Source organism: Oncorhynchus clarkii, chromosome 31, assembly GCF_045791955.1.
Source record: "Oncorhynchus clarkii lewisi isolate Uvic-CL-2024 chromosome 31, UVic_Ocla_1.0, whole genome shotgun sequence".
NCBI classification, from domain to species: domain Eukaryota; kingdom Metazoa; phylum Chordata; class Actinopteri; order Salmoniformes; family Salmonidae; genus Oncorhynchus; species Oncorhynchus clarkii.
Window position 1 is genome coordinate 239595 of NC_092177.1, and position 19548 is coordinate 259142.

The 19548-nt window shown below is 44.5% G+C and overlaps 1 protein-coding gene across 1 annotated transcript; it reads left to right on the forward strand.

The window, feature by feature from the left end:
• The first annotated feature begins 1959 nt into the window (after positions 1–1959).
• On the forward strand, positions 1960–19342 carry LOC139391172 (tripartite motif containing 105). Its single transcript, XM_071138742.1, has 9 exons — positions 1960–2044; positions 3921–4290; positions 7987–8082; positions 10100–10333; positions 11807–11820; positions 12130–12245; positions 16056–16237; positions 17440–17601; positions 17944–19342. Exons 2-9 carry the CDS (start codon positions 4006–4008, stop codon positions 18157–18159), a joined length of 1305 nt encoding a protein of 434 aa, XP_070994843.1. The 5' UTR covers positions 1960–2044; positions 3921–4005; the 3' UTR covers positions 18160–19342.
• Positions 19343–19548: the final 206 nt, after the last annotated feature.

The following is a 19548-nucleotide window of genomic DNA, read 5'->3' on the forward strand; positions in this document are numbered from 1 at the left end:
GCACCTGCCTGCCCATCTAGCATCACTACCCTGGACGGCTCTGACTTGAATATGTGGACAACTACAAATACCTAGGTGTCTGGTTAGACTGTAAACTCTCCTTCCAGACTCACATTAAGCATCTCCAATCCAAAATTACATCTAGAATCAGCTTCCTATTTCGCAACAAAGCATCCTTCACTCATGCTGCCAAACATACCCTTGAAAACTGACTATCCTACCGATCCTCGACTTCGGTGATGTCATCTACAAAATAGCCTCCAACACTCTACTCAGCAAATTGGATGTAGTCTATCACAGTGCCATCCATTTTTTTCACCAAAGCCCCATATACTACCCACCACTGCGACCTGTACGCTCTCGTTGGTTGGCACTCGCTTCATATCCGTCGCCAAAACCACTGGCTCCAGGTCATCTATAAGTCTTTGCTAGGTAAATCCCCACCTTATCTCAGCTCACTGGTCACCATAGCAGCATCCACCCGTAGCACATGCTCCAGCAGGTATATTTCACTGGTCACCCCCAGAGTCAACTCCTCCTTTAGCCGCCTTTCCTTTCAGTTCTCTGCTGCCATGACTGGAACGAATTGCAAAAATCACTGAAGCTGGAGACTTATATCTTTCTCACTAACTTTAAGCATCTGCTGTCAGAGCAGCTTACAGATCATTGCACCTGTACATAGCCCATCTGTAAATAGGCCACCCAAATACCTCATCATTTTTTGCTCCTTTGCACCCCAGTATCTCTACTTGCACATTCATCTTCTGCACATCTATCACTCCAGTGTTTAATTGCTATATTGTAATTACTTCGCCACCATGGCCTATTTATTGCCTTACCTCCCTAATCTTACTACATTTACACACACTGCACATAGACTTTTCTATTGTGTTATTGACTGTACGTTTGTTTACTCCATGTGTAATTCTGTTGTCTGTGTCACACTGCTATGCTTTATCTTGGCCAGGCTGCAGTTGTAAATGAGAACTTGTTCTCAACTGGCCTACCTGGTTAAATAAAGGTGAAATAAAAAATAAAATAAATTAAAAACGTTGATGTTGAAACAAACACTGCTTTGAATGGATCTTCTTTTCAAACTAGCCAGAGGTCCAAATGTATAACAAAATCCAGCCATGAGAAGTGAAATGACACAACTGGATCATTTGCTTCCCACTGTTTACTGACCCCGTCAGATGAACCTGGGCTCCCGAGTGGCACAGCGGTCTAAGAGGCGTCACTACAGACACCCTGGTTTGAATCCAGGCTGTATCACAACCGGCTGTGATTGGGAGTCCCGTAGGGCGGTGCACAGTTGGCTGGTGTAGGCCGTCATTGTAAATAAGATTTGTTCTTAACTGACTTGCCTAGTCAAGTTAAATAAAAAACAATCACGGAAGCCTTTGTACTTTTGGGGCGTGCACATTACATCATGTCCTCTGTTACATTGAGCTACTTAGAAAACGATGTATCGGGTGAAAATGTTTTTTTTTTTTTTTGCCTACTTCTAAATTACACCGTGGCCGCCACGCCATTTTTCTTAAAATATATATATATATTTCACTGTGACCTGCTGCTGATGCTTATCAGGCAGTTTGTTACTGGGTGAATAAGTTAGGGCAGGAGGAGTGTGTGTTGTGACAGCACTGCTGCAGGTAGCTAGGTCACCTGACTCAGAGGAGACAGCGCCGCATGCGCACACATCTTGACAACTTGTTTACCAGTTGAAGGTAGGCTGTGTAAATTGTCATAATAGAGATATCTACTTCCTACCCTTTTTTTCTCCATAAAACATTAACGCGCATCAAATAAATAACGGCGACAAAGCACAGAAACGATTTTTAGGCGCATTAAAGGAGTTGAAATGGAAGTGGTTTTCAGGCCTTGTGGGCGGGTTTTGGACTAGGTATGGGCTATAAATGTAAATAGACCTGGCAACCCCGAGTCTGGACTTCCTGGCGAGGCGGGGCTCAGTAGCAGCTAACTAACTAACTAACATCTGGCGAAGAGCTCGTGGTAAAGCTCTCCACCTCGGGCTGCAGAGACAGTAGGTCACATTCCTTCGACTCTTTATACACAAGTTGTAGCTTGCATACCAAATAATCAAATAGTAGCTTGCTAGTGTGTTGTTTTTTTTAAAACATGTAGCTAGATACCGTGCATTAGTTAACTAGGAGTATGCTTGCCAGCTAACTATAACCACAAGGTTTCAAAACCAGAGGTGCAAATAGGAAAACCTAAGGGGGAAACTTACGAAAGAGACCGAACAAGGCCGGGGTTTGAGAATTAAATTAGAAAGTACAACATTATTCCCTTCGTAGTTAATTTTCTTTCAATCTAAAGGCATCACAAAGTAGTTGAACATGTTATTACACCAACCCCGTGACATTGACAAACTGACACGTTTTAATTTGTGTAAAAAAAAAACGACCTTTAGTACTGTATCCTTTGATAAGTATTTAGTTATTATCCCCCCCAGCTGAACTGTTCCCGTTAATATCAGCTGACTGAGTCAATATCCAGCTTACTTTCGAGTTTAGAGAACTGTGACCAGCTAACGTGTTATTACGAAAACCACTCAAATGATTTTGTGATTAGGTAACTAATGACAGGCTGGACACATTCACATTTTTAACATGTGTTTTTTTAATTTTCGTCTCTTCATAATATTACCATGTGTCCCAGCTTGCTTGCCGTAGTTTTGAAGTAAACACGGAAAGAACAACCCCAAGGCCTTTATTTTAAGGCCGTTTTTCACCCTGCCAACTCCTGTATTAGTAGTTGCGCGCCGACTCGCCGTCAGAACCGACTGTTCCCGGTGTGTTGTAGGGCGCAGTACTTTACTACTGTGGGCAATGAGACCTGTCCACGTTACTGCTCGGTAAAGATGTGAAGAACATGACTCCTGTTACTCTGAGCTCGTCCCATTATTTTGCTATAGGGGAAATGTCTATTTGGCCAAATAACTCCATGTGTAAATTTATATTTGTTTTAATTGGCCACCATTTTAAACATGATGATCTTATCTTTCTAATGATGTAAGGCAGGGCAGCGTACTCCATTGTCACCAAACGCCAGCTCCGAAATACCTTTTGCCCTTTGAACGTTGAGCCCCCCCCCCCCCCCCCCATTGTTTTCCTATGAAGAGGCATGCTTCTGTATTTCACTAAATATTCTGCAATGTTTAGATTTGTATTTATTCCAGCTCGTACAGCATTTTAGTCAGGATACTCTCCTCTTTATAATTAAGATTGGACAGCTACTCTGCTGTCATCGATCCTTAGACCAGAAATAGTCCCCCCCCCCCCCCCCCCTCCCCCACTTCCTCGTTATGCAGACATAAGCAAACTTGGCACCATCAGGTTTACTTTCTACTCGAGTTCTTTTCCAGTTTTGTCCCCAGAACAGATTTGTAGTGGTAAAATAATAATGGGATAACACATGTTGTTTTTGGTGGCATTTAGGGGAAATGTATCTAAGCGTCTCTTCAGTCTAAACAGGCGTTCCTCTGCTATGGGCTCGGCTCAGACAACGTTCCTTTGCCAATTTTTCAGCCTTATGTGAATTTAGATTCGTCCTTATTGTCCAGCCTACTAATGAGCTGTAAATGCATGTTTTCTTTACTGGACACCCCCGCCCTACCCTAAAGGTTAGCTATGTAACAGACCAAATGTTATTTGCTTGCTGTGGGTGCACTCTCCCTGAAGGCTGTTACTGTAGCCTGGCTGAAAACAACATCATTTGTGTTTTGATCAATTCCATTATAGATGGTGACGAGTTTAGAAGGCTAAACTATTAGCTTCCCGACAGTTGATGTCATTGAGATTCAATGTAGCTAGGTGTACAGCTACTGTACTGATGTGTGTGTGTGTGTGACACAAAAGAAGCATTATCTGACAGGGTCTCTCTCTCTCACCCTCCAGTCTCTTAGCGACCAGCCCTGTGTCTGCCTCTAGCCTGTCTATGAACTGAAGTGCCTCATTTCTAAAAGAACAGACCGTCCCCATCATGTCTGCGGCAGCTCCCAACAGTAAGAGCCAGTCCAGTCTCAGAGAAGACTTGACCTGCGCCATCTGCTGTGACCTCTTTACTGAGCCGGTGATGCTGGGGTGCATGCATCACTTCTGTAAGCACTGTATCAGTACCTACTGGAGGGGTACCCAGACACCGGTTTCCTGTCCCCAGTGTAGGAAGGAGTTCACCAACAAACACTTCCAGACCAACTATCTGGTGACGGCCATGGTGGAGAAGGTTAGGGCCTCCACCTCGGACTGTTATGTCCAGAATATACAGGTGAGTTAGATATTTTAAGAGAGGGTTGAGAATATACAGGGTTAGTTAGTTATGTTGAGAATATAGAGGTGAGTTAGTTATGTTGAGAATATAGAGGTGAGTTAGTTAGTTATGTTGAGAATATAGAGGTGAGTTAGTTATGTTGAGAATATAGAGGTGAGTTAGTTAGTTATGTTGAGAATATTATGAGAATATAGAGGTGAGTTAGTTAGTTATGTTGAGAATATAGTTAGGTGAGTTAGAGTTATGTTGAGAGTTAGTTATGTTGAAGTTATGTTGAGTTGAGTTAGTTAGTTATGTTGAGAATATAGAGGTGAGTTAGTTAGTTATGTTGAGAATATAGAGGTGAGTTAGTTAGTTATGTTGAGAATATAGAGGTAGTTAGTTATGTTGAGAGGTGAGTTAGTTAATAGTTAGTTATGTTGAGAATATAGAGGTGAGTTAGTTAGTTATGTTGAGAATATAGAGGTGAGTTAGTTAGAGGTGAGTTAGTTATGTTGAGAATATAGAGGTGAGTTAGTTATGTTGAGAATATGAGAATAGTTAGTTATGTTGGAATATAGAGGTGAGTTAGTTATGAGTTAGTTATGTTGAGAATATAGAGGTGAGTTAGTTATGTTGAGAATATAGAGGTGAGTTAGTTAGTTATGTTGAGAATATAGAGGTGAGTTAGTTAGTTATGTTGAGAATATAGAGGTGAGTTAGTTAGTTATGTTGAGAATATAGAGGTGAGTTAGTTTGAGAATATAGAGGTGAGGTGAGTTAGTTATGTTGAGAATATAGAGGTGAGTTAGTTATGTTGAGAATATAGAGGTGAGTTAGTTATGTTGAGAATATAGAGGTGAGTTAGTTATGTTGAGAATATAGAGGTGAGTTAGTTATGTTGTCTTTTTCTTTGTTCAGCTGTTGTGTGTTGTAGTATGGAGTGTGTTGTAGTATGGAGTGTGTTGTGTTGTAGTATGGAGTGTGTTGTGTTGTAGTATGGAGTGTGTTGTGTTGTAGTATGGAGTGTGTTGTGTTGTAGTATGGAGTGTGATGGGTTGTAGTATGGAGTGTGTTGTGTTGTAGTATGGAGTGTGTTGTGTTGTAGTATGGAGTGTGATGGGTTGTAGTATGGAGTGTGTTGGGTTGTAGTATGGAGTGTGTTGGGTTGTAGTATGGAGTGTGTTGTGTTGTAGTATGGAGTGTGTTGTGTTGTAGTATGGAGTGTGTTGTGTTGTAGTATGGAGTGTGTTGTGTTGTAGTATGGAGTGTGTTGTGTTGTAGTATGGAGTGTGTTGTGTTGTAGTATGGAGTGTGTTGTAGTATGGAGTGTGTTGTGTTGTAGTATGGAGTGTGTTGTGTTGTAGTATGGAGTGTGTTGTGTTGTAGTATGGAGTGTGTTGTGTTGTAGTATGGAGTGTGATGTGTTGTAGTATGGAGTGTGTTGTGTTGTAGTATGGAGTGTGTTGTGTTGTAGTATGGAGTGTGTTGTGTTGTAGTATGGAGTGTGTTGTGTTGTAGTATGGAGTGTGATGGGTTGTAGTATGGAGTGTGATGTGTTGTAGTATGGAGTGGGTTGTGTTGTAGTATGGAGTGGGTTGTGTTGTAGTATGGAGTGGGTTGTGTTGTAGTATGGAGTGTGTTGTGTTGTAGTATGGAGTGGGTTGTGTTGTAGTATGGAGTGGGTTGTGTTGTAGTATGGAGTGGGTTGTGTTGTAGTATGGAGTGGGTTGTGTTGTAGTATGGAGTGTGTTGTGTTGTAGTATGGAGTGTGTTGTGTTGTAGTATGGAGTGTGTTGTGTTGTAGTATGGAGTGTGTTGGGTTGTAGTATGGAGTGTGATGGGTTGTAGTATGGAGTGTGTTGTGTTGTAGTATGGAGTGTGTTGTGTTGTAGTATGGAGTGTGTTGTGTTGTAGTATGGAGTGTGTTGTGTTGTAGTATGGAGTGTGTTGGGTTGTAGTATGGAGTGTGTTGTGTTGTAGTATGGAGTGTGATGGGTTGTAGTATGGAGTGTGTTGGGTTGTAGTATGGAGTGTGTTGGGTTGTAGTATGGAGTGTGTTGTGTTGTAGTATGGAGTGTGTTGTGTTGTAGTATGGAGTGTGATGTGTTGTAGTATGGAGTGTGATGTGTTTTGGGGCCCCTTCAGACCCCTGAAGGCACAGTGATGCTCAAACATTGTTGGTTTATCCAATAAATGACGGAGTTGGTTTTATATTTGTGTCTAACTTCAAGCCTTTCACTGAAGTTTTGGTTCAGCCTTGCGCGGTAGCGGGCCTTGCGCGGTAGCGGGCCTTGCGCGGTAGCGGGCCTTGCGGCTGACTCAGGGATTCTGTTTGAAACCTTTAACGAATAGAAGTTTCAAGTCATGTGAACATGGATGGAAAGTGATCTTTGAGTTAAGGAAATGGGGGGGAAAATGGCTTCACATGTGTCCCTCTAGTTCCTCATCTTGCTCCCCCCTCCCCCGTATGTTGACATTACCAAACCATTGAAGTAGATTATAAACAAAAGTTACAAAAATAAATGAAGTGAACATTACTCACAAGTTCCAAAATAATAAAGACATTTCAAATGTGTGTGTGTATCTGTGACCACCTCGTCTCGCTGTTCCTGTCTCTCGCTCTCGCTGTTCCTGTCTCTCGCTCTCGCTGTTCCTGTCTCTCGCTGTTCCTGTCTCTCGCTCTCGCTGTTCCTGTCTCTCGCTGTTCCTGTCTCTCGCTGTTCCTGTCTCTCGCTGTTCCTGTCTCTCGCTGTTCCTGTCTCTCGCTGTTCCTGTCTCTCGCTGTTCCTGTCTCTCGCTGTTCCTGTCTCTCGCTCTCGCTCTCGCTGTTCCCGTCTCTCGCTCGCTGTTCCCGGCGCTCGCTCGCTGTTCCCGGCGCTCGCTCGCTGTTCCCGGCGCTCGCTCGCTGTTCCCGGCGCTCGCTCGCTGTTCCCGGCGCTCGCTCGCTGTTCCCGGCGCTCGCTCGCTGTTCCCGGCGCTCGCTCGCTGTTCCCGTCTCTCGCTCGCTGTTAAGGTAGTGAAGGCATGTTCCGCCAAGCAGCACAGTGTAATCTAACTGACAATAATTCACTCTAGGGTTCATCCCAAATGACCCTATACCCTTTATAGTGCACTTCTTTTGACCGGGGCCGTAGGGACTATATAGGGAATAGGGTGCCATTTGGAACACATGGTCTCAAACCAAAGGTCTCTTGTATTCCCTGATACCAGGGATGGGCAACTTGCAGGCCTGTGGTTTTATCTTGTTGTGTCACAGTAACTCAATCAACCCATGTTATCTTCCAATAGTTGTGTCCGGAACAGAACCATTATTTTTTTTTTACCTATTTGACCCCCCCCCCCACCACCAAAGTACATGTTTATATATTTATTTCTACCTTTTGAAATAGATTATTTGTTACTTTGTAGTCTGACATTTTAAATGACTTCACCTTTAAATGACTTCACCAAACAGTGTGGATACAGCAGCTACAGATGAGTCGTTCCCGGGAGAGGAATGAGACGGACATTTGGCTAAAATGTTTTCCTCGCAAGGAGAGGGGGCCCCAAAAGGCTAGGGCTGGCTGGGACTGTACGGATGGGGGTAGGGGTGTGGGTCCCTGCTATCAACTGTTCCATATTCTTCCAATTAAGACACAGAAAACGCTTTCCTCACCTGTTTCTTTTGAAGTAGTCTAACATTTTGACCATGTTATTTTTATGTGTTGTCAGAAACAACAGAAGGATTCGTTGGAGGCCCACAGACGGAGACGAGAGGATTTCATCACTGTTCTAAACGAAGACAAGGACAAGATGGAGAGCATCAAGGTAAAGACCTGTGTGTGTGATGCAGAGACGAGGAACAATGGAGTCTAAAGGTTTAGGAGGACATCCATCAACATCTGTCTGTCCTCTTGTCCGTCACAATTTAAAACAAATAGTTGGACATGAAGATTATAGATTTAAGTTGTTAAAAAAATCATGTGTCTAGTTTGAGAAACAAGTGTTCAACTGGCAGCTTTATTAAATAGTACCCGCAAAACACCAGTCTCGACCTCAATGGTGAAGAGGCGACTCTGGGATGCTGGTCTTCTAGGCAGAGTTCCTCTGTCCAGTCTCATCGTCAACAGTGAAGAGGCGACTCTGGGATGCTGGCCTTCTAGGCAGAGTTCCTCTGTCCAGTCTCATCGTCAACAGTGAAGAGGCGACTCTGGGATGCTGGCCTTCTAGGCAGAGTTCCTCTGTCCAGTCTCAACATCAAGAGTGAAGAGGTGACTCCGGGATGCTGGCCTTCTAGGCAGAGTTCCTCTGTCCAGTCTCAACGTCAACAGTGAAGAGGAGACTCCGGGATGCTGGCCTTCTAGGCAGAGTTCCTCTGTCCAGTCTCAACATCAAGAGTGAAGAGGTGACTCCGGGATGCTGGCCTTCTAGGCAGAGTTCCTCTGTCCAGTCTCAACGTCAACAGTGAAGAGGTGACTCCGGGATGCTGGCCTTCTAGGCAGAGTTCCTCTGTCCAGTCTCATCGTCAACAGTGAAGAGGTGACTCCGGGATGCTGGCCTTCTAGGCAGAGTTCCTCTGTCCAGTCTCAACGTCAACAGTGAAGAGGTGACTCCGGGATGCTGGCCTTCTAGGCAGGGTTCCTCTGTCCAGTCTCATCGTCAACAGTGAAGAGGCGACTCCAGGATGCTGGCCTTCTAGGCAGAGTTCCTCTGTCCAGCGTCTGTGTTCTTTTGCCCATCTTAATCTTTTCTTTTTATTGGCCAGTCTGAGATATGGCTTTTTCTTTGCATCTCTGCCTAGAAGGTCAGCATCCCGGAGTCGCCTCTTCACTGTTGACGTTGAGACTGGTGTTTTGTGGGTACTATTTAATGAAGCTGCCAGTTGAGGACTTGTGAGGCATCGGTTTCTCAAACTAGACACTAATGTACTTGTCCTCTTGCTCAGTTGTGCACCGGGGCCTCCCACTCCTCTTTCTATTCTAGTTAGAGCCAGTTTGCACTGTTCTGTGAAGGGAGTAGTACACAGCGCTGTACGAGATCAATGGCAATTTCTCGCATTTAATAGCCTTCATTTCTCAGAACAAGAATAGACTGAAGCGTTTCAGAAGACAGTTCTTTGTTTCTCGCCATTTTGAGCCTGTAATCGAACCCACAAATGCTGATGCTCCAGATACTCAACTAGTCTAAAGAAGGCCCGTTTAATTGCTTCTTTAATCAGGACAACAGTTTTCAGCTGTGCTAACATAATTGCAAAAGGGTTTTCTAATAATCAATTAGCCTTTTTAAAATGATAAACTTGGATTAGCTAACACAACTTGCCATTGGAACACAGGAGTGATGGTTGCTGATAATGGGCCTATGTAGATATTCCATTAAAAATCAGCTGTTTCCAGCTACAATAGTCATTTACAACATTAACAATGTCTACACTGTATTTCTGATCAACTTGATGTTTTTTTAAATGGACAAAAAAAAGATGCTTTTCTTTCAAAAACGAGGACATTTCTAAGTGACCCCAAACTTTTGAATGGTAGTGTATATATGTTTTTGTATATCAGCCCAGGGATGATGGGTTTCAAAAATATAACGTTACTGTCAAACCTGTAGTGTGTTGAAGGGGAGGACTGCAGTTAAGAAGTTATTTATGTTCCTTCGTTATGGATGGTTGTTGGTGTATAAGATGGGGGTTTGGTTGTTGTGTTTCCTGATTCATGTCCCACTCAGGTCAGCTCATCTCACACGACTATGGATTCATCTTCATTCAGTCAACTTTAAATTTAGGATTTGATTTATATCCAGGTTGATATCCACCCCCCCCCTCCCCATCTCTCCCCTCTGTCTGTAGAGAATTGGCTCTGAACTGCAGGTGCGGATCCACGGAGACTTCCAGGCGTTGCAGGCCTTCCTTGCAGAGGAGGAGGCGTGTGTGTTGGAACGGCTGCGGAGGGAGCAGGAGGTGGCTCTGGAACAGCTGCAGCGCCACCTGGAGGCTGTCAGAGAGGCTGTCAGTCAGCTGGATCACAGTATGAGAATCCTGCATGAGGCTGCTACTACCACCTACCAGACTGGACTAGTAGAGGTATTGAAGAGTTCTTCAGGGTTTATAGAAATCCCAAGTAGGCGTGTGTGTGACTAATAGAAAAGGAAAAAAGTAATGTTGAGAAGATTGTTTCCTGAAACTCTCCTTGACTTGAGCTGCAACGACCACATTCCAGTCTGTTTATAGAGGGGACTACTGTTGGACTGTTTTGACCCTTCAGGGTTTATAGAGGGGACTACTGTTTTGACCCTTCAGGGTTTATAGAGGGGACTACTGTTTTGACCCTTCAGGGTTTATAGAGGGGACTACTGTTTTGACCCTTCAGGGTTTATAGAGGGGACTACTGTTTTGACCCTTCAGGGTTTATAGAGGGGACTTCAGGGTTTATAGAGGGGACTACTGTTTTGACCCTTCAGGGTTTATAGAGGGGACTACTGTTTTGACCCTTCAGGGTTTATAGAGGGGACTACTGTTTTGACCCTTCAGGGTTTATAGAGGGGACTACTGTTTTGACCCTTCAGGGTTTATAGAGGGGACTACTGTTTTGACCCTTCAGGGTTTATAGAGGGGACTACTGTTTTGACCCTTCAGGGTTTATAGAGGGGACTACTGTTTTGACCCTTCAGGGTTTATAGAGGGGACTACTGTTTTGACCCTTCAAGGTTTATAGAGGGGACTACTGTTTTGACCCTTCAGGGTTTATAGAGGGGACTACTGTTTTGACCCTTCAGGGTTTATAGAGGGGACTACTGTTTTGACCCTTCAGGGTTTATAGAGGGGACTACTGTTTTGACCCTTCAGGGTTTATAGAGGGGACTACTGTTTTGACCCTTCAGGGTTTATAGAGGGGACTACTGTTTTGACCCTTCAGGGTTTATAGAGGGGACTACTGTTTTGACCCTTCAGGGTTTATAGAGGGGACTACTGTTGGACTGTTTTGACCCTTCAGGGTTTATTAACTCTGGTGTATCTGACACCATCGAGCAGAGCTTACTAACCCTGTTCTCACAGGGCTACCCAACTGTAGGTTCTCTCTCCAGGAACAGGGTTGGAGAGCACGGTTGAAGTAGAACAATGTTCCCCCAACTGCTCGTTAAGATCTAGTTCGATCTACTGTATTCCAGGGTTTTCTGGATCAAAAAGGTTATTTAAATGGGAAGTGTGGCAGGGGGAGCAGCCAGATTTTAGGGAACATTTTAGAGGCCCCTTGGTGGTTTAGAGGTTTGTGCTTTTTAAGGCCATTTTCTACAATGCTACACATTTTGCCATGCAGCTGAGACTTCTTGCAGTTTTAAATCAAATGTCCTGCTATGCTACAAATTCTAACACAGATTTTAAGGAAATGTTTGCCGATTTTTAAAATGCATTTCTGTGGTATTTAAAGTATTCCTATGAGATGGTAGAGCAGTGTTCCCTGCAGTAGAGTATTGGATCTGAATAATAATTATATATATATTCAACATCTTGAATTCGTAGCTAATATCTCACCCTGATTTCTCCCTCTCTCTGCAGCTTCCACAGATACGGTGAGTGATTCTTTGACTCCCCCTCTGTCATGGCCAACAGCGTTGAACCTCTCCACAATCTAACATGTTTGTTTTCAAACAATGTAAAAAACAAAAATTGGACTAAAGGCGTACGAAGGCTTTATAGTGCCCTCCGTTTGACCGGTGCTCATACAAAACTAGTGCACTAATTAAGAGAATAGGCTCTGGTCAAAAGTAGTGCACTACATAGGGAATAGGGTGCAATTTGGGAGGTATTTAATAGGAATGTCCCTTTTTTTAAATCCTCAGTTTTCACCAAGTGATTTACATGGTTTCTTTCCTCACCAGGCCTCCATTAGACGTGGGCCCAGGACCAGAGCTAGACTTGAATGGCTTCAGCAGTAGATACATGGCCCCGTTGCAGTACATCACGTGGAGGAAGATGTGCCAAATAGCCCCCTATGGCTGGCCTAGGTACAGGATGCGTCAAACTGGCCTAGGTACAGGATTCCACCGCTCCGCGGCTGGCCTAGGTACAGGATGCGTGCCAACTGGCCCCCTACGGCTGGCCTAGGTACAGGATGCGTGCCAACTGGCCCCCTACGGCTGGCCTAGGTACAGGATGCGTGCCAACTGGCCCCCTACGGCTGGCCTAGGTATAGGATGCGTGCCAACTGGCCCCCTACGGCTGGCCTAGTTACAGGATGCGTGTCAACTGGCCCTCTACGGCTGGCCTAGTTACAGGATGCGTGCCAACTGGCCCCTACGGCTGGCCTAGTTACATGATGCGTGCCAACTGGCCCGCTACGGCTGGCCTAGGTACAGGATGCGTGCCAACTGGCCCCCTACGGCTGGCCTAGGTACAGGATGCGTGCCAACTGGCCCCCTATGGCTGGCCTAGGTACAGGATGCGTGCCAACTGGCCCCCTACGGCTGGCCTAGGTACAGGATGCGTGCCAACTGCCCCCTACGGCTGGCCTAGTTACAGGATGCGTGCCAACTGGCCCCCTACGGCTGGCCTAGTTACAGGCCAACTGGCCCCCTACGGCTGGCCTAGGTACAGGACTGGCCCCCTACGGCTGGCCTAGGTACAGGATGCGTGCCAACTGGCCCCCTACGGCTGGCCTAGTTACAGGATGCGTGCCAACTGGCCCCCTACGGCTGGCCTAGTTACAGGATGCGTGCCAACTGGCCCCTACGGCTGGTCTAGGTACAGGATGCATGCCAAATAGCCCCCTGTTCCCTGCATGGTGCTACTTACCTCCACAAAACAAAATGTCTGCTTGTCTTTATTGCAGTCACCCGCATTAGATCTCCTCTTCCTGGCACTGATTCCTCTCCTCTTCCTGGCACTGATTCCTCTCCTCTTCCTGGCACTGATTCCTCTCCTCTTCCTGGCACTGATTCCTCTCCTCTTCCTGGCACTGATTCCTCTTCCTGGCACTGATTCCTCTTCCTGGCACTGATTCCTCTCCTCTTCCTGGCACTGATTCCTCTCCTCTTCCTGGCACTGATTCCTCTCCTCTTCCTGGCACTGATTCCTCTCCTCTTCCTGGCACTGATTCCTCTCCTCTTCCTGGCACTGATTCCTCTCCTCTCCTCTTCCTGGCACTGATTCCTCTCCTTTCCTCTTCCTGGCACTGATTCCTCTCCTCCTCTTCCTGGCACTGATTCCTCTCCTCTTCCTGGCACTGATTCGGCTGTTGGTCGCAGAGTTACAGACAACACGCATCGAAGTTAAGCCCTACCAATATATCTGGACCTGTTAATAAAGTACATCATAGAAAAGTAGTAACTGGGGCGTAGCTCCTCTACCTCAACCTAAGAGAACATTTAACCTCTTCCCCCCCCCCCCAGGCCTATTAGATGACGTATAGGCAACATTTAACCTCCCCCCCCCCCCCCCCCCAGGCCTATTAGATGACGTATAGGCAACATTTAACCCCTCCCCCCCCCCCCCCCAGGCCTTAGATGACGTATAGGCAACATTTAACCTCTTTCCCCCCTCAGGCCTACTAGATGACGTATAGGCAACATTTAACCTCCCCCCCAGGCCTACTAGATGACGTATAGGCAACATTTAACCTCTTCCCCCCCAGGCCTACTAGATGACGTATAGGCAACATTTAACCTCTTCCCCCCCCCACCCCCCCCCAGGCCTACTAGACACACTACCCCATAATGACAGTGAAATTTATCAACAATGAACACCTTATTTACATAAGTATTCAGACCCTTTGCTATGAGACTCGATAATTGAGCTCAGGTGCATCCTGTTTCCATTGATCATCCTTGAGATGTTTCTACAACTTGATTGGAGTCCAGCTGTGGTATGTTAGGACTGGGAGCTGTGGTATGTTAGTACTGTAGGACTGGGAGCTGTGGTATGTTAGTACTGTAGGACTGGGAGCTGTGGTATTGATTGGAGTCCAGCTGTGGTAAATTAAAATGTATTGGAGATAATTTGGAAAGGCCTGTCTAACACACACAGTTTTGACTCTGGGTCAAAGATCCAGCTATATAAAGGACTATATTCATTTCAGTTAAAATAACAACACAAATGTTCATCTCCCAGAACAAATTAGCAAGTTAGCTAAATGTCAATTTAATGTTTTATGTGTGTGTGATAAATTAATATAGTTTCACAGTTTTGATCGTGTCTGGTGTGGATGGACAAAATCAACATGCGCGTGGCCTGTGTAGTCAGCATATAAGTCATACCATATATCCGACGCGATCTCGTGACTGGCTTGTCCTTCATGTTCCTGTTTTTTAGTTTCTCTGTCCGTCCTCCCCCCCCCCCCCCCCCGGACATGGAACCAACTCCAGTATCACTTACAGCAGGAAATTGCTGTATACAAATCAAGTGTTCATGGTCACATGTCCAAATGATTAGCAGATGTTAATGCGAGCGTAGCGAAATGCTTCTGCTTCTAGCTCTGACAGTGCATTAACATCTAACACATTACACAACATATACACAATACACACATCTAAGAAGGCATTAATTAAGACTATATACATATAGATGAAAAATGGTGCATAAATCAAAATACTATGTTTAAGAGCTAGTCGTGATGCTACCATCTTCGTCTGCGCCCTCTTGATCCTACGGTTGTTTTAAACCTGTTATGGCTAGACGTCCCGCTAGTGGCACACCTCGACAACTATCCTGTGAAATTACAGAAGTATTTAACGTTCATGAAAATACAAATGTTCTACATCAAAATGAAGCGTAACTTCTTGTTAATCCAGCCGCTGTGTCAGATTTCAAAAAGGCTTTACCTTGAGACTATCTAAGGACGGCGCCCCGCACACACAAAACCATGAAACATATTTCAACCAGGCAGGTGCGCCACAAGTCAGAAATGGCGATATAATAAATGCCTTACCCTTTGAGTGACAACAGAAGATCTTCAAAGGTCCCAGTTACATCACAAATGGTCCTTTTGTTCGATAAAGTCCTTCTTTATATCCATAACTCAGTTTAGCTGGCACGCTTCATTCAATAATCCACCGGTTTCCCTCCTTCAAAATGAATCCCAAACGTCACCAATAAACTTATCCAAACAAGTCAAACAACGTTTATAATCAAACCTCCGGTACCCTAATACGTAACTAAACGCTACAATTTAAGATGGCGAATTGTTATTGTCTTTACCGGAGATAAACAACGCGCTCTTATCCACGCGCATGAAAACACTACAGCCAAAATGGGAGCCACTTAGAATAACTACTAATTCTAGCAAATGTTTTCCAAAAACCAGCCTGAAACGCTTTCTAAAGACTGACATCTAGTGGAAGCCCTAGGAACTGCAATCTGGGAGGATTTCGCCTCGTAATTAAAATGACAGCCATTGGAAACAGTGGTAGGCTGAAATATATGTTTTTGGATGGTTTGTCCTCAGGGTTTTGCCTGCCGTATCAGTTCTGTTATACTCAGACATTATTATTTTTTTTAGAAACTTTAGTTTTTCTTTCTTCCAAATCCATAATATGCATATCCTAGCTTCTGGGCCCGAGTAACAGGCAGTTTACTTTGGGCACGCTTTTCATCCGAACGTCAAATACTGCCCCCTATCCCAAAGAGGTTATTAAATGTGCTCTGTCCTAGGGTTGTTTTAAAGCATTAAGGCTTTCATTTTTCTGTGTAGTTCTCTTCAGGGCTCACTGGAGAAAAGAGACCTGGGCCTCATGGTTGACGTCCCTGTAAACATAAAGGTGATCTAAAATTGAAAAGCATTGAACCTTAATGTAACCCTTTCCCCCCTCAGGTCCGGCCCCGGTAACGTTCGACGTGGACACGGCCCACCCCAGTGTCTACGTATCCAGAGATAGAACCATCGCAGTAGACTGTGATAGCATGACCCCCTACCAGCCCAACCCTAAGAGGTTCCTGCAGTCTGTCAACGTGCTGGGGGCTCAGGGCTTCCAAGATGGACGCCACTACTGGGAGGTAGGGTGGATCCCTTGACTTTTTCCACATTTTGTTACGTTGCAGCCTTATTCTAGAATGGATTCAATTGTTTTCCCCCCTCATCAATCTACACACAACACCCCATAATGACATCACAACACCCCATAATGACATCACAACACCCCATAATGACATCACAACACCCCATAATGACATCACAACACCCCATAATGACATCACAACACCCCATAATGACATCACAACACCCCATAATGACATCACAACACCCCATAATGACATCACAACACCCCATAATGACATCACAACACCCCATAATGACATCACAACACCCCATAACGACATCACAACACCCCATAACGACATCACAACACCCCATAACGACATCACAACACCCCATAATGACATCACAATACCCCATAATGACATCACAATACCCCATAATGACATCACAATACCCCATAATGATGAAGCAAAAACAGGCTAGAAATGTAAATGCAAATGTATAAAAAAGAGAAATGCATATCACATTTACATAAGTATTCAGACCCTTTACTCAGTACTTTGTTGAAGCACCTTTGGCAGTGATTACAGCCTTGAGTCTTCTTGGGTATGATGCTACAAGCTTGGCACACCTGTATTTGGGGAGTTTCTGCGGCGACACACACACACACACACACACACACACACACACACACTGCATTCTATTTTTGTTAAATATGTGTATAATACTTTTTTATTTTTTAATAGAAATGCAGCAATTTTACTGATTTTAGTTAATGATAGAATCAGTGCATTTTAAATACATTCATTAGGACCTAATCTATGGATTTCACAACTGGTCAGGGGTATAGCTATGGCTGGGCCTGGAAGGGCATAGGCCCGGCCAGCCACTGGAGAAAAATCTGCTGGCAGGAACTAATGGGGATCCATTGTAAATACAAATCAGAATGAGTTTTTTTTCCCCCAACAAAAGGGCTTTATTATAGACAGAGATCCTCCTCGACATGAACATCAAATTCTCTGCCAACAGTTTTGGTGGACGTCTGTGATACAACTGCACATTTTAAAGTGGCTTGTTATTGTATTGTAAAGTAAGCCTTGCCTGGGACAGATTATCTCCTGTTTCTGTAGTGGGGACAGAACACCCTGGACAGAACACTCGTCGCTGTTTATTCTATTACAGGATATTGTATTTATTTACTAATATCTATCCCTCCTAGGTAGGAGTGGGCAGCAAGGCCAAGTGGGACCTGGGTGTGGCGTCGGAGAGGGTTGACCGTCAGGCCCGGGTCAAGCTGAGTCCTGAGAGCGGTTACTGGACCCTACGACTGAGGGAGGGAGACCAGTACTCTGCAGGCACACAGCCCTGGACACGGCTCCAGGTGGGATCCTCTACGCTACAGTAGTGACACTTCAGGGTTTAGTGAAACTCAAGTGTTGACTCTTCTTTGGCTGTCCCCACTGGAGAACTGTTTTGGGTTCCACCTAGAACCCTATTGGGTTCCATTTAGAACCCCTTCCTTAAGAAGTTCTACATGGAATCCAAAGAGATTCTTCAAAGGGTTCTCCCGTTGAGAACTGTGCTTTTTTTTTTCTTCCTAAGAGTGTATGTGCGACCCATGGATTATTGGAGCTGAAGTGGCTCTTTTTTAATTTAACATTGATCCAGTTTCACCTGATAACATCTGGTTGTTTCTCTCTCTCCTCCATGTTGTGTCCTGCAGGTTGGGTGGTCTCCCCAGAGGATAGGGGTGTTCCTGGACTGTGATGAGAGGAAGGTGTCCTTCTATAACGCTGATGACATGAGTCTCCTGTACTCCTTTAGTAACGGCCCCAGGGGCAGAGTGCTGCCCTTCTTTAGTCCCTGTGTCAATGATACTAACCAGAAACCACAGCCCATACAGCTGCTCCACTATCCTCCTGTTGACCTGACCTGTTAGGACAGGTGTTTCAATGATTACTAACCAGAAACCACAGCCCATACAGCTTCTGCACTATCCTCCTGTTGACCTGACCTGTTAGGACAGGTGTTTCAATGACTAGAGTCAGAAACCCTATCCCATAATGCTCCTCTTGGCCCTGACTGGTGTCTTTTGATGGGGTTTCTCTGATCCTTGGCTCTTGATTTGCCAGTTGCTGTAATAGTTTGCCCAAAGTGTCTACTGTTTGAGCTTCCCAAGTCTAAATCACTCCGTATCACTTCATTCCTCTGAGGCATTTACTTCCAAAAAGGTTTTGCAATGGAACAGTTGCTATAGTAAATGTCTCACCACCAGGACTTATCAGCATGATGCATCATGGGAATCATAACGTGGTCTCATTTATAAAGGAGTAGTAGAAATATTGTAATAAATTCTGCTTTAGTGGCTATGTGTACTTTTTGGGTGACCAAATTCTCACAGAAATGTGAGCTATAGATATTTCATTCTACTTAAACAAGTCTTAAAAAGTGGAAGATGTGTGATATTTCTATGCTAAAGTTGATTTTTCTTTCTTGTGACTTTTTGCTTTCGGTTCTGTACACCAGCTTCAAAAAGCTGAAACAACAATGTTTTTGGTCTATTTCACAGCGGTTTAGACGGAACAGTGATTCTCTACACTATACTACCTTATTTTTGTCACATAAACTGAAATTAGGCAAACTACTAGAGTTTTAGAAACCAGGAAATGGCAGAGCGACTTCCTGCATAGTGCATCTTTTTAAGTATCAGCCTGTTGCTCTTTTGACAAAATGGGGCCCGTTGTCCATTTAGTGGATGTTTCCTCCTGTGTTTAAGAGTCACTGTAGATGTATGCTATAATTACACTGCACCTTTAAATCCCCCTGCTTTCTCATCGGGGCTTATGTTATACCTTACCTTTTTTTTATGTGATCTCTATTTTTAATCGGTTCAATATAGCTTTAAAAGTGTTTTATTTCATCACTTTTTAATTTTGAGTTCTTTGCGATCATTCTATCCCCCCCCCCCCCCCCCCCCCCCTAATCTGACTACTACACATTTACATATCTCAATCAATCTCTGCTCATCAGATTAAATGAAGGACTGATTTTATTGTAATCAGAGAAAGGACTTTTTTTGGGGAGGGGGATGTCATTGACAATAAACAATGAACCAAATCAAACACTGTTGTTTCTATGGTTTTCAGATGACCTCTGAGTACTGCAACACAGATTTTGTCTGTAAAATGACAGATTGAGCCAATGGTCTTTAAATGGGAGTCATCTGACACATGATGAACAGCGATTGTCTGTATTTTATTTTCACTGCCAACCTTTTTGTCATATGCAGCTCGTCTGAAAATAGTGGAGTGGTGATTTTGACAAACTG

What these genes read in the sequence shown, in the direction of transcription:
- LOC139391172 (XM_071138742.1), top strand. Translation starts at nt 4,006, where the DNA reads ATGTCTGCGGCAGCTCCCAACAGTAAGAGCCAGTCCAGTCTCAGAGAA. An exon ending in GTGCCAAATAGCCCCCTATG is followed by an intron (nt 12,246 to 16,055) that starts GCTGGCCTAGGT and finishes TTCCCCCCTCAG; the next exon opens with GTCCGGCCCCGGTAACGTTC. An exon ending in ATGGACGCCACTACTGGGAG is followed by an intron (nt 16,238 to 17,439) that starts GTAGGGTGGATC and finishes TATCCCTCCTAG; the next exon opens with GTAGGAGTGGGCAGCAAGGC.